General features: G+C 46.6%; 1 protein-coding gene across 4 annotated transcripts in view; it reads left to right on the top strand.

The window, feature by feature from the left end:
* The first annotated feature begins 1,010 nt into the window (after positions 1-1,010).
* The window catches only part of LOC113475890 (solute carrier family 23 member 1-like), a 29,582-nt gene continuing 17,066 nt past the window's right edge, over positions 1,011-13,526 (top strand). Inside the window, exons 1-4 of one of the 4 annotated variants that reach the window (XM_026841022.1) lie at positions 1,011-1,077; positions 8,121-8,200; positions 11,736-11,885; positions 13,167-13,324. In XM_026841022.1, the coding sequence (XP_026696823.1) occupies positions 8,147-8,200; positions 11,736-11,885; positions 13,167-13,324 (362 nt within the window). In that variant the 5' untranslated portion in view covers positions 1,011-1,077; positions 8,121-8,146. Of the gene's footprint in view, positions 1,078-7,811; positions 8,316-11,735; positions 11,886-13,166; positions 13,325-13,526 lie in introns of those variants that run through there. The other 3 variants (XM_026841021.1, XM_026841026.1, XM_026841023.1) reach the window with 3 other exon arrangements.

Raw genomic sequence — 13,526 nt, 5'->3', positions numbered from 1 at the left:
AAAGGGGCTTACTATTGCAAAATCAATATCCTGCTGGGGTGGGATTTCAACACTGTACCCTGCTCCCTGCTTTCCAGTGGAGGCTGAGCAGAGCTGGGAAGCTGGGCACTGGGCTGTGCATGCAGGGGGTGACCCTGGGCTCAGGAGAACCTGGTGCCCCGGCTCAGTGGGGCTTTTCCTTGTGGGGAAGGCAAGAAGGAAGGGGGAGCTAGCAGGGAAGCTGGTGGCCAAGGGGCTGCAGCTCTCCTAGTTCCTGGGTCTTGACTGCGGCTTCCACCTTCCTGGCAGATCATCTGTGGGTGATCTCCTTCAAGAGCTGCTCCTCCACCACAGCAACCTGCAAGGCAAAGCACAGATGACAACCTTCAAGGCTGGCTCAAAGGTCTCACATCTGCACTCAGATCTCCCTGATGGCTGATGGGGATCCACTCAGGGATAAAGCTTTGCTGAGCCATGGTGGCATTTCCCCCTACCTTCTCCTGTGCCCTTTTGAACCTTTTAAATACCCCCTCTGCAAAAGTGCCTCCCTCACCTGCTCCCACCTGCATGGCATGAGTGTCATCTTGCCCTGGACAATTTTCTACTCCAGCCCCTGCTCTACAGCTTCAAAGCTAGCACCTTGGTTCAGATCAGCTGCTGGGGCTCTCCTGTCCCACAGCCTCACCATCCCATGACCTCACCAGGCCAGGATGCCCCCAGGCCTGAGGATGGTGCGTGGCCACCCTCCACCTCATCCCATCCCTATGTCCTGCTCCCTGCATGCTGGTGTCCCTGGCCAGAGAAAGCAGCATCCCCCTTCCTGTGGCACAGGCAGCCAAGCAGGGGCATGTTGACATCAACATGACACCATGAGACTTATGAAATTCCTCCTTTAATCTCCTGTAGGTGTTTTTTCCATCCTGGCATGGCCCACACCCTCATACCATTCTGCTGGTTTTGGCACAGACCCTGTCAGCTCTGCTGTTTGTTATTGTGCTGCTTTGACACCAAAAAGCAACAGCCCCAGAGAAGAACAAGCACTTTTCTTCCACCTTGTGGTGTGAGGATGTCTGGAGGAGGGTCCCCAGAGAAGCACAGGTAGATGAACTGCAAGGGTAACCAGAAAAAGTCTACGTGGTGCTCTGCCTTATGTTTACAGTTGCAGTGCACCCCATGTTTTGGCCCACACAAGGGCTGGGCATGGCAGGCCAGAGCAGCCTTGCATGGAGAAGTGCTCATCCCTTGGGACTGACATGCTTCCCTGGCAGCAGTGGGATCCAGGACCTGTACCTAGGGCAGGGCTGTGGTGCAGCTGGATGAACAGTGACAGGAGGAAAGAAGAAGAAGAGGGGACTGGGTGAGGGGACACTTGCTGGGAGAGCTGGGCAACTGCAGAGGTCTTGCCAGAAAAGAGCCATGGAAGGTTATATGTTGCACCCAGCTGGGTGGGTGTTGCTGTTTGACTGCAGCCTGTGCAATTTCCCTGTGACACCTGCTTTTGCTTACATGGGGAACTAGCAACAGGAATGTAGGTGTGTGCCTCAGTGCCTCAGTTGTCTTTGTATGTCAGGTCCTTTGGAGGAGAAAAGGCAACTGAGAGACGTGGGAGGAGGGTGAAGCACGCAGGTAATTCTCTGTTTTAGGACTCTGCACTCAATTTCTTGCTGTGCCATAGAGATCCTGGTGCAAAACCAGAAAGCAATGATCTCTGACTATTCAAGGGAAATTACTTCCGTCATTTTATTCCCTTGTTGTGTTTTAACCAAACATTCTTGCAGTAAACTTCTTTGTATATCCCCAGTACATTGCTGTGTGTTGTTAGTTGCACTTAAGTGATGAGATCCAATTTCTCATGGGAAATAGTGTTTGTACACTTTGGCAGGCCAAGACTAAAAGCACTGGGCTCACCCAGGTCCACTACTTGAGCAGAGCAGAATTTTTCTGGAGAAGCCAAGTTTCCATTACTGAACACACAAGTACTAATTTCAAGTCAGTGACCAGGGATGATCCGCTTTGCTTGCAGAAGGTTCTGCAGACAGGAGATAGAGGTATTCTGTGACTAAATTACTCATAGCAAGTCACTTGCTAGTCTGTCCTTCATGCAAACCAACCAGGGCTAGCTCTGTGGAAGAACAAACCATTCTCCAGAAAGATGATACCTTTTATTTTTTGGTGCAAGGTCTCCATGTTATGCCTCTTCTATACTGCACTGATTTTATTTCATAGCCCTGAGTTCCCTCTAAACCCACTTTTCCCAGCTCCAGTAGCTGGGACTCAGTGCTACAGGTTTGTGAGAGCACTGTGGATGAACCTGCTCTCTCAGCTTGGCTTGATGTGGCTTGATGTGACTCACAGGCTCTGCACCTCCCTGGGTTATGTGTGCACACATGGAGAGACTCCTCTCACTCAACTTCAGACATCTTCATCTGTGCCAGTTATTCTTGATTGTTTCATAGTTCAGGAAAGAATACAGGCTTGCTTTATCAAGCCCTTTTGGGACTCCTATTTTAAGATGCACTGGAAGTTTTAGAGGTGCCCACTGAATGCAGAGGAAGCCTGTGTTGCAGATGGGTAAAGTTGGTGGGAGGACTCTCAGCCACCAAACCTGCCTGTAGCCACTGGCAGTGGATGGATCTGTCAGCACATTCAGATTTGTCACTATCCAGATTTTTTGGGGATTATATGTGGCAGGAACTTGCCACATCTATATCAAGCAGTAGAGCCTTGGAAGTTGCCATGCTGATGTCACCCCAACTGCAATTAGGTGAGGACACCTAAAGAGTTCAGGAAGCTCCTTGGTCACGGAGGCATAATCAGGGGCAGTTTAGGTTTGCATCTCAGGGTGACATTATAAGTTGATCCATTATGAAACATGCCCTGGGAAAGACTGAGCTTCAGGGAGGCATGTAGTGTAAGAGAGAAAATGACTCTGTCAGGAGAGTCAGGATACAGATGATCCAGGCTCTCCTTCTGGCTACAGGAGTCTTGGGGTCAAGCCTGAATACTCGAATTTGGTCTCCCATGTCCCCAAGCTTTTAACAGTCAGTTGGCTGCTTCTGCCCCCCAAGACATAAACTGAGACAGCCTTTGATGACATGAGCACCTGGCCAGGTAGCTTGACTGATAGCAGAAGATATGCCAGACACACAAGTCTAAAGGGAATACCTATCATATTTTTTTTTGTTTTCTTTCCTAACACATCATAACATGAACAGGTAGATACCAAGCCATTTATTCCTAAAAGCCATTCATAGAGCAATTAGGGTGTTGTCAATAATTGAACTTAATTGCACAGTAATTGACGACATGACCACTTAAGCATGCATCTTTGCTAATTGAATAAGGCCTTGTTCTGAAAAACCTCACAATTCAGTAATTTATTGCCAATCCTGTTCTATAGACACAAATATACGCATGTACATGTATGTATGATGCACACAGACATTTGCATGCATATAGAGACTTCCTACTTGCTTTGCTTATTTCCATAGGCAGGATGTTCCAAACGGGGACATTTCACATGGACTCCATAAATTTCTACTTTGACATGTACATTGTGCTATTTTGTAACCTTCTTCTAGATTCTAGATTACAGCATTAATCTTTCGTTGGCCAGAGGCTAGTATTGTTAAACTCTTAATTCCTAACAGGCCTACTCTGATGTCCAGGCTTTTGGCTACATAGGACTTATTTCCGGTGTTTTTCATGAAAACCTACAATCTCTTGGTAATTTTAAAGCGGATTTTTTTGCACTGCAGATTTTCTGAGAATGGAAAAAATGTTTTCTGCTCAGCTTTTTTGAGAAAAGGGATTGTTGTTTTTACTGGGTTTTTTTATTATTATTATTACTTATTTTTGTTCATCTCATCCTGTTCACTTAATACTCTTTGCATGGGCAGTTTCACATGCTAGCTAGATGACACAGGACTTGTTGTGCACCTGTACATTTGGGTTGCTACACAATTTTATACCACCAAAGAGAAGAAGAAACCCGGGTTACTGAATGCCTAGCTGCCATGGCTTAGCCCCAGCCAGCAACTAAGCCCCACACAGCTGCTCGCTCACTCCCCCATAGTGACATGAGGGAGAGAACAGAAGGGTAAAAGTGACAAAAGTTTAATAGAAGTAGTGAATGAATTCCTTATTTTACTTTGCCATGCACACAAGCAAAGCAAAATAAGGAATTCATTCACTACTTCCTGTCAGCAGGCAGGTGCTCAACCATGCCCGGGAAAGCAGGGCTCCATCATGCCTAATGGTTAACTTGGGAAGACAAATGCTATCACTCCAACCATCCCCCACTTCCTTCTTCTGCCAGCTTTATATGCTCAGCATGATGTTATGTGGTACGGAATATCCCTTTGGTCAGTTGGGGTCACCTGTCCTGGCTATGTCCCTTCCCTACTTGCTGGTGGGGCAATAAGAGGAGCAGAAAAGGCCTTGACTCTGTGTCAGTACTGCTCAGCAGTAACTAAAACATCCCTGAATTATCAACATTGTTTTCAGCACAAATCCAAAACATAGCCCTATACTAGTTATTATGAAGAAAATTAACTCTCCCCCAGCCAAAACCAGCACATTCTCCACCCCTTATTCCATACTATTTATGTCATGCTCAAGTCCTGTGCTATCCAATACATCCTTATTGAGCACTCCCCCACACACTTCGCATCCTTTGATACAATACACAGATATCATTCCCTTAGTCTCTGGACCACACCTGTGAAATGTCTGTAAATGTCCATAAATGTCCATAAATGTCCACAAAATGTCCACTGAGTTCATTTAGTCCATGGCTTTGGAGTCCATCTGTTATTTTGGTCACTCAGGACAGGAGAGGTAGTGTGTTGCAGGGAGTTACTGGGCATCAAAGCCAGCTCAGGTCAGGTCACTGCTACACTTGCACTGCTTCTTGTAAGGCTTGTCCTCCATTGGTTCAGGTGGTTCCTGCATTAGTAATTCCTATAACAGGCAAATAAAATCATGAGTTACAACAATTTAAAGGTATTTCCATTACAATCTCCACCCCTGGTGCCTTTGGACTAGCCCATATGGTTTAACATTGCAATGAACCTCCCCTTGCCTCTGCTCTGGCTTGGACTTACCCACAGACTGCAGTCCCTGAGGGTTGTACCTGCTCCAAGTGGGGCCTTACCTATGAGCCACAGTCTCTTCAGGGGTACCTGCTGTGCCATAGATTTATCCACAGCCACAGTCACTTTGAGGTGCATGTGTTCCAGCATGGCCTCATCCATGGGTGACAGTGCCTTCAGAGATATAACTGCTCCAGCGTGGCCTTACCCACAGCCACAGTCCCTTCAGAAGTGAACCTGCTCCAACATGGCCTTACCCATGGCTGCAGTCCCTCCAGGAGTGTACCTGCTGTCGTGAGCTTACCCATGGCCACATACTTTGGGGTGCTCCAGCATGACCTCATGCGCAGCCAGTGATGCTTCAAGGTGTGCCTGCTGCAGCATGGACTTACCCTTGGGCCACAATCCCTTCGGAGGTGTACCTGCTGTGGCACAGATGTAACCGCAGCCACAGATGTTTCGAGATGTATGTGCTCTGATGTGGACTCATTCATGGCCACAGATGCTTTGGGGTGTCCTGCTCCCATGTGGGCTCATCCACAGGTCACAGTCCCTTCAACTCGAGTTCACACTGGAGTTCCAGCCTGTCCAGTACAGCAGCACAGAAACAGCAGCGATGTCCTGGCCATCTGCCATCCCAGATGCATGGCTATTGCTGTTATCAAAATGTTCCCAGGCACAGAAGAGTAAGATGATAAGCAGTACAGCAGTACAGCAAGCAGTGTAAGCAAAAAGCTGCCACTAACAAGTGCTAGACTCTAATACACAGTAAGGCAAGCAAGCCTCAAGGCAAGCACAGGAGCCTGCCAATTGATAGCTAAACAGTAATAACGGCTATAAATCCAATCTAGCACATTCGAATTAAACCTATAGTTATCTTAAACCCTTTGTGCCTCACACTGGGTGCTGAAAAGGACTGTTGTGGTTTAACCCCAGCCAGCAACTAAGCTCCACACAGCTGCTCGCTCACTCTTCCATAGTGGCATGGGGTAGAGAATAGGAAAGGGTAAAAGTGAGAAAACTCATGACTTGAGATAAAGACCATGTCGTTGTCGTCCCCCTCCCAGCTTCTTCTGCACCCCCAGCCTATTTGCTGTTGGGGCGGTATGAGGAACAGGAAAGGCCTTGATCTCTGTAAGCACTGCTCAGCAATAACTAAAACATCCCCGAATTATCAACACTGTTTACAACACAAATCCAAAACCTCCATAGTCTCATACTAGCTGCTGTGAAGAATATTAACTCTACCCCAGCCAAAATCAGGACATTAGGTCTCATCTGAAAACAAGGTTATGGCAGCACTGAGGAGCCATTGAACACATGCTGGGCTGAAATTAGGGATGGAGGATTTTTTTGATTGGAGGTCTCATAAGTCTGTTGGGAAGACTGACTAGCCTCAGAGGAATATTGTGCCATGGCTTGAGAAAAAAATTCACAATGAGAGAGATTGTGAGACACAAAGTACCTGATTCATAGAGTGGAGTAGGGTTAATGGAGGATAAGGTTATCACAATGGACAGATTTAGATGGCTGCTTGGAGAACTAGACTGTATCCATCACGAAATGCAAGCAGTAACATACCTTCAAAAAAGAAATAGAAAAATCCGATTCTCCTTTTCTTAGAGCCTTGCAATGGTGCATCCTCACTAGTATTGCATCCTCTCTGGTATTGTTTAATGGACACTGCTGATACATACAATGAAACAGTAAATATGCGATGAACCTCAACCCTACAATGTACTGGATAACAAGAGATGAGTCAGTCTGTATAACAGGGATTTTGTGCTGCTTCCTCTGTACTGGGAATTGGTAGAGTTGAGGGTAAAAGTATCCAGGGTAGTTTGACCAGGAAAAGAGTTCTTGTTTATAGAGTTTGAAGAAAAAAAGTGGCCTTGTGCCAAGATCAGTGGGGCTGGAAATGCACCCCCTGCAGTTAAAAATGTGGAGAGATTCATATATAATGGGACTTCAGAGAAGAGATCTGGTAAAGCTGTGAATATCTGATGATTTTGATGCCTTAAGATTTAGATGTCCAGCAGCTCATAGCTTCACTGATGGTGTTTAGGGTGAAGTTGTCTCACCCTGTAATGTAGTCCTGGTCTGAAGAGAAGGTCTGAGAATATCAAAGCTCTACAGGAGAAATAGGGACCAGAGTTTATTTCAGTTGTGTTGTTTCCTGTGCAGAAACTTGATGTTTCTAATGGGTGCTCACTGAGTGTAGCACGCCCCTAGCTCCGGGAGCTCTCTGCAGCTGGTCTGGGAAATTCACTGCCTGAGGAAGCCATTAAATTAAATAGATACTTAACCTGAGGAGGGCTGGGTGGGGTGGCTAGAACAGCTTTTGGAGCATTCACACCATTCCGTTAGCTGAATGGAGACAGTCAAGATGACCTGAAGCAGTCCTTTTTCAACCTTATGTCTTTATACCTCCCTGCTGTCCTGTTCTGATGACTTGATTATTGGTTGCCACCTTAAATAGGTTCTCAGTAAAATCCTCATTCTTTTCATGTTGTAAATAGGATTATCACACAAAATGACTGTATCTAAGATAATACACAGTAGTTTACATGCCAAATAAATTATCTAGAAGTTGAATTTTCTAAAGATCAGCACAAAGGTCTTCAAACAGGCCCAACCCACAGGGAAAATGTAAGTTGCTGTTGAATCAATAATGAAGCAAGTTTCAAGGCTGTGCTAGGAAAACAGGGAAATGTCTCACCTCTCTGATATCCCCTTGCATCCTCACCTACAGAGAAAGTTTTTTTTCTGCTGTCGATTACTGATTCACTCAGTCCAGGGAAGGGCTGCTTTCCAGTTTGGTTTGAATGCCAGTCCTCTAATCAGCTGGAGAAAAGGAGTCACTTATATAAGCCAAGGGAAAGGAAATGCTTCTGCGATACAGCTCACATGAATAGCTAGAACTGAGCACTGGTTGACTTCTGAGTCCAGCTTCTGCATCTTCTCACCCTCTTTCTTTAGGGGTCTGTTGACTGTGAGAAGTGACAATCTGGGAGGCTTTCCTCTTCTTACTGGTCTTTCTTTTTCAAGGCAGTTGGTGAAGTCAAGTGGAAGGCATGACCCCCTCCTCAGACAAAGACCTCAACGGGCTAGATAACCCTGGCTTCGTGGTGAGTCTACTCATCTCTGAAGGGTAATTCTTGCATAAATGGGTGCGAGCCCTGCAGAAGGAGGAGAAAGGGAAAGTCAGAGGGCTTGGACTGGCTGCAAGGATGCTGGTGTGTGGTAAGTGTCTGTCTCTTTATCGGCAGGAATCCGAGGAATGATTTCCTCACTACAGCCTGCTGCTGTTGCCGCTGAAGACTCAGCATACTTTCTACTCTCTGGGACTCTCTTTTTTTCTCTTCGTTATTTCTAAAATGATGGCATACATGAATGGCAGCACAAGTGTATCTGTACTGCAAAGCAAGCGAGCTTGTGGTTCCTTGTGGCTGTGTCTGTGGGTAGAGCAGTTTATGTATTAATTAGTAAAATTACAATAGAAATTTAGCCTAGTGAAGATTGTGTTTCTTTGTTTTCTGCATCTATTTCTAGTGAAGTGAACTGTCAGGTGAGTGAAAGAGGGATTTGGGAGTCAGCGGGGGAAGGCACCCTGTAGAGTTACAGCAGGATAATAAAAGCTGTAAATGATATATCAGTTCAGGGGTGTGCAGTGCCCTGGAAATGCTGCGGGATGTAACAGCCATAAGGCAAGGACCTGGGGCACAGCAGCCCTCTCCCTATCTCACAGCAGGGGTAACCTCCATTAGAAACTAGAAATATAAGTCAGAACTGCTTATGTTCTGACATCAGGTGTGAAGGAGTGGGGTCCTGAAACCATCTGGCTACCGTGGTTACAGACGACTTACCTGGGGGTCCTTGGAGGAGGCATTTAACCTCCGGGTGTACAAGTCTCCCATGTCGGGGATCAATCTAGGTGAGCTTGCTGTGAGCAGGGGAGGTGGGGGTGCTGTGCCAGCTGTGGGCAGAGCCTCGGGGAGGTGCTCAGAGGAAGTCAGAGGTTTTCTTTCACTATTGTTAGTGGGGTCTTCGTTTCTACTTCTGCCATACCACAGATCAGTCCTGAGATCTTTTACCTGTGAACAGTTCAATTTTTGACTGCTCTCCTGATGCACTTATTTAAGATGATGTTGAGGGCTCTGCTGCTGTGGATGGAGCCTGAGGCACATGGAGAGTGAGGGTATCCTGGTCCCCTGGGTTCCTGGGCCTAGAACTGCCAGCAGTGGTTTCCCCTTCCCCACTCCAGACTGCTCAGCATCTCAGCAGACTGGCTGAGGTTGTAAGGGACCTCTGCAGATCAGCTCCTCCAACCTCCTGCTCAGGCAGGGTCAACTAGACCCAGTTTCCCAGGACTGTGTCTAGACAGCTTTTTTATATCTCTAAGGATGGAGACTCCACAACCTCTCTGGGCAACCTGTGCAGTTCTTGGTCACCCTCACAGTGGAAAAGTGTTTCCTGATGTTAAAACAGGACCTCCTGTGTTACCGAAAAAGTTGACAGAGGACCTAATTTATTCTCAGTAAAAAAAAAAATGTTTAGCAAGTGGAAAAAGCAATAAGAAAAAAAAAATATTACCAAGACGTTTTGGCTTACACCTGTGTTTCAGTTTGAGCCCATTGCCTCTAGTCCTGTCTCATCCTGTTATCTCTACTCCATCCTTCTGCTGAGCCCTGCTTGCTTGCTCCCCTCCAGCTCTTGGGGAGGGTCAGGCCTTCATGTGATGATCATGTGGGGCTGTTACTGGCACAGGCTCAGCCTCACTGGAATATGCCTCCTGGTTAAGATGGAAAAAGTTGCAATGCAAGGAAAGGAGCTTACTGCTGTCTGCCTAGCTTAGGATTCATCTACCCGTGGTGTTATTCAGGAGTAGCTGTCCCCAAATAACTCCGTGCATGGGCAGTCTTAAGTACCTTGCTGTACATTTGTTAATCCGTGGCTCAGCTCTCTTGTGAAAAGAAAATGTCTCCACAGGGAGTTATTCAGGAACTCCTTTTGCTCTTGAAGTTCATGCCTGAGTTCAATTTGAATTAACTCTGTCTTCACCTATCTGTTTTGAAGTAATAGTCATGCTCCCAGCCTGCCCAGGCTGGATAAATACACTGTGTTTAAAAGGTATTACATAGCACATTTTCAACAGTGTCATCTAAAATGGGACTTTGGAGACTCAGCCATGAGAATGGAAATCTGGAGGTTTCAGGCAAATGATGAAGTCCTTCAGGAATAATCTGCTACACCTGCAAAATTTACAACTGAACATAATTTTACATCCCTATTCCCTGACCATGGCATCAATGTTTGCCTCCATCTGTAGGTATGCTGTGAGTGTTATGGCAGCCACCTCTCTTTGCTGGACATTTTGGTGTCTTCAGGCTCCAGCAGGACTTGAAAGATTTAAAAAAAAAATTTGGTGCTGACAAACTAGGTGAGCTTCCCCTGACAACAGGTTTCTGTCCCTGCCTGACAGAGCAGGGCCTCCCAGCCCAGAAAAGCCCTCTGCTGCTGGCTTGCTGAGGACTCGCTGGCTGGAGAGGGGTCATTCGTGTGCATGCAGGAGTGTGTGTATGCACAGGCAGGCTGTGCATGTGTGTGTGTGCATGTGCACGGGGTATCTGTGTGCCCAGGCAATGTGTGTATGTGTACACGTGTATGCACAGGGGTCAGAGGGGGTTGGAAGGAGGAGCGGACAGCCAGGGGCATTTACTTAGCTTAAAAGTTGTGGCAACTGAAGCAAAGCATTATTTTGCTTTCCTTGGCAAAATGCATCTTTGTATAAATAAAGTCTGCAAGGCATACAGCTCCCTGGGGAGCCTTGGGGCTTCTGGCTCCCTGGGAAGGGATCTGAGCCTTCCTGGGGAGCTATTTCAGATACTGCCACCTCCCTGAGACCCCATGTCCCCAGGCTGTTTCCTGGTCTCCCGGTGCTTGCCCCTGCCCTGGGGCATTCCTTTGGGTGTCGTTTCCCATGACAGGCAGCCAAGCTGGGGCAGCACCCTGGTAGCCCTGCTTTGAGTTGGCTCCTTTGAAATGGATGCTGGGACTCCCCGTTCACTGTTATCCCTGTGTTTCACCTGGTTCCTCTGTAGGAGTGAGATTTTCTAGTAAGACAAAGGGCAGGTGTGTTTATCGAGGCAGAACATTTGTAAGGGTGAGTGTAAGGAGACTGTAAAGAGAAGACATTAAAATGAATTATAAAACATGCTTCTACTCTGTAATTAGTGACGGCCAAGTTCTGGCATATTTTGTCAAAAACACTGTTTGGGTGGGACAGCGAGGAGAGACAGAGACCAGGGGACAGTCCAGCTTTCACTGATTAAATTACTGCAGTCTTTCTTGCTTCTGGTTGCTGTTTCTCCACCCTTAGCTAGACATTAATGATAATAATGCACTTTGTCCAGATGTCCCTTTGAGGTCAAGACACCCTCTAATGTTTTTTCTGGTCTAGATACATGTGCATATAAAATTTTTCCATAGGTGTTTGCACCTCTGTTTTAATTTTCCCCCTTGCTCTTCTTTTTTATCCTGACAGTGTTGAAAGCTACATATGAGGTGTTCCTGCAAGACATGGAGCGTGGCTGCAAGAGAGGCAGCTGCTGGTTGCCTGCAGGGCCGGGCTGTGGCTAACAAAGGGTTTCTCCTGTTGTCCAGGGTGAAGATGGGAGCCACTACTGCTCCTTTCCAGATAGAGCTACCCGGGGCCCAGAGGAAGGGGGGGTCATGGCCCGAGGCAGCAGCAAGCTTGCTTACATCATCACGGATGTGCCCCCCTGGTACCTGTGCATCCTGCTGGGCATTCAGGTGTGTCGGGAAGGAGGTGGAGGCTGGGGGTAGGTGGAAGTTTAATGGCTGTTCAGACGGTTAATGAGGGTGAAGCCTGAATTTGGGAGTGCTTTACCTTCACTGGGCATGACTGGAGCTGTGGGGCTGAAGCTCCGTGAACTCGAATCTTTCCCACTGGCTCCTGAACACCGACTGTTATCTTTGGGCCCACAGATACACTTCGCTCTTGAAGTGCAAATGCCCCAGTCTGGGGGCCAAACAGTTAATAAGAACAGGTCAGATTCCTCGGCTAAAGGTAGCCAAATGTGTAAGGGCTTCTGAATTTCTGCCTTCCCATGGCAATAAAAACTAAGCAGAAGGGCCCACACTGCTTTGGCTGGTCTTTGCCCAGGTGTGTTAAGTGACCCAGTGCCACTCTGGGTACAGAGCCTCAGGGAAGAGAGACCTCAAAGTGATAAAGGTAATGATGGACTGTGCTTTGAGCTTGGTGGGCATTTTGTACTTTGTTTCCTTAAATGTTCATCTCAAATTTAGAGTGTATTAAACCAAGTTTTTCTGAACACATCTGCATCATAATTTTAATAAAACATGCCAGTAATGAACACAGTGAGTTTGAGTGCCACCACTTCCACCACTGCAGTCCTATGTTCCAAGGTAAGAACTAACAACTAAGGTCAATATTTAAAGCAAAAATAAGTTTTAAAAATTATTTTCACATTTAGTAGTTAACTGAAGGTCATTGAAGAAATATGTCTGTAACTTCTGAAAAATGCAATGCCTGATTTTTCCATTCTTTCTTATACATTTTTAATGATTAGCAACAATCGCACTGTGTGAGGAAAGTGACTAATAGCAAAGAATGGGTAATTCCAATTTGCCAACTTTTTATATTATCCTTTGTGGTGCAAATCAGATGGACTGAAACATTTGCATTCATTTTGCCTGATTGCTCTCTCTCCCTACCTTGGGATGTTCCTGCCTTCCTGGAAGAGTAACCCCCACAACTTTGCAGGTGCTGGGGATAAACTGGTTGTGTCTGACAGTGGTCTGGAGAGTCCAGAGCACTAGAAAGATCTTTTGTCATGGAAAGCAGGAGAAGTTTGTGGGTGTGCACTGCAGTTCTTGTAGGTGCTATGAAGCAGCCCCTAACAGAGCATTAAGGTTGCCAAAAAGAGAATGGGTAACACTATTATCACCCAAACATAAATCTGTGAGTTTTAGATTTCCCTCTATAACACGGTAATAAAATACAGCCAGTTCTGTGTCCTTCTTCACCCAGTCTTTCTCTGTGGCTCCTAGCATTTCCTGACAGCCATGGGAGGTCTTGTAGCCATCCCGCTGATCCTCTCCAAAGAGCTTTGCCTCCAGCATGACCTCCTCACCCAGAGCCACCTGATCAGCACCATCTTCTTTGTCTCGGGGATTTGCACCCTGCTGCAAGTCCTCTTTGGAGTCAGGTAGGCCAAATACAAGAAATGGGACATGTGACAAAACAGTTTGTAGATGAAATTGCTATGTACTCAGCCACCAGTCAGCTGTAGAGTTTATCTATCAGTGAGGGTCATCAGGGTTCATGCCAAAGCACCCTGAAATCACTGTATGTGATAGCTTTGCTACCTCATTGTCAGAACAGCTACCCAGTACCAAGGCTACCTAGCT

Source organism: Athene cunicularia (assembly GCF_003259725.1).
Source record: "Athene cunicularia isolate RWA chromosome 1 unlocalized genomic scaffold, athCun1 chr1_part2, whole genome shotgun sequence".
In the NCBI taxonomy this organism is placed as follows: domain Eukaryota; kingdom Metazoa; phylum Chordata; class Aves; order Strigiformes; family Strigidae; genus Athene; species Athene cunicularia.
Note: the sequence above shows the minus strand (reverse complement) of the source record. Positions and strands in the feature narration are given on the sequence as shown.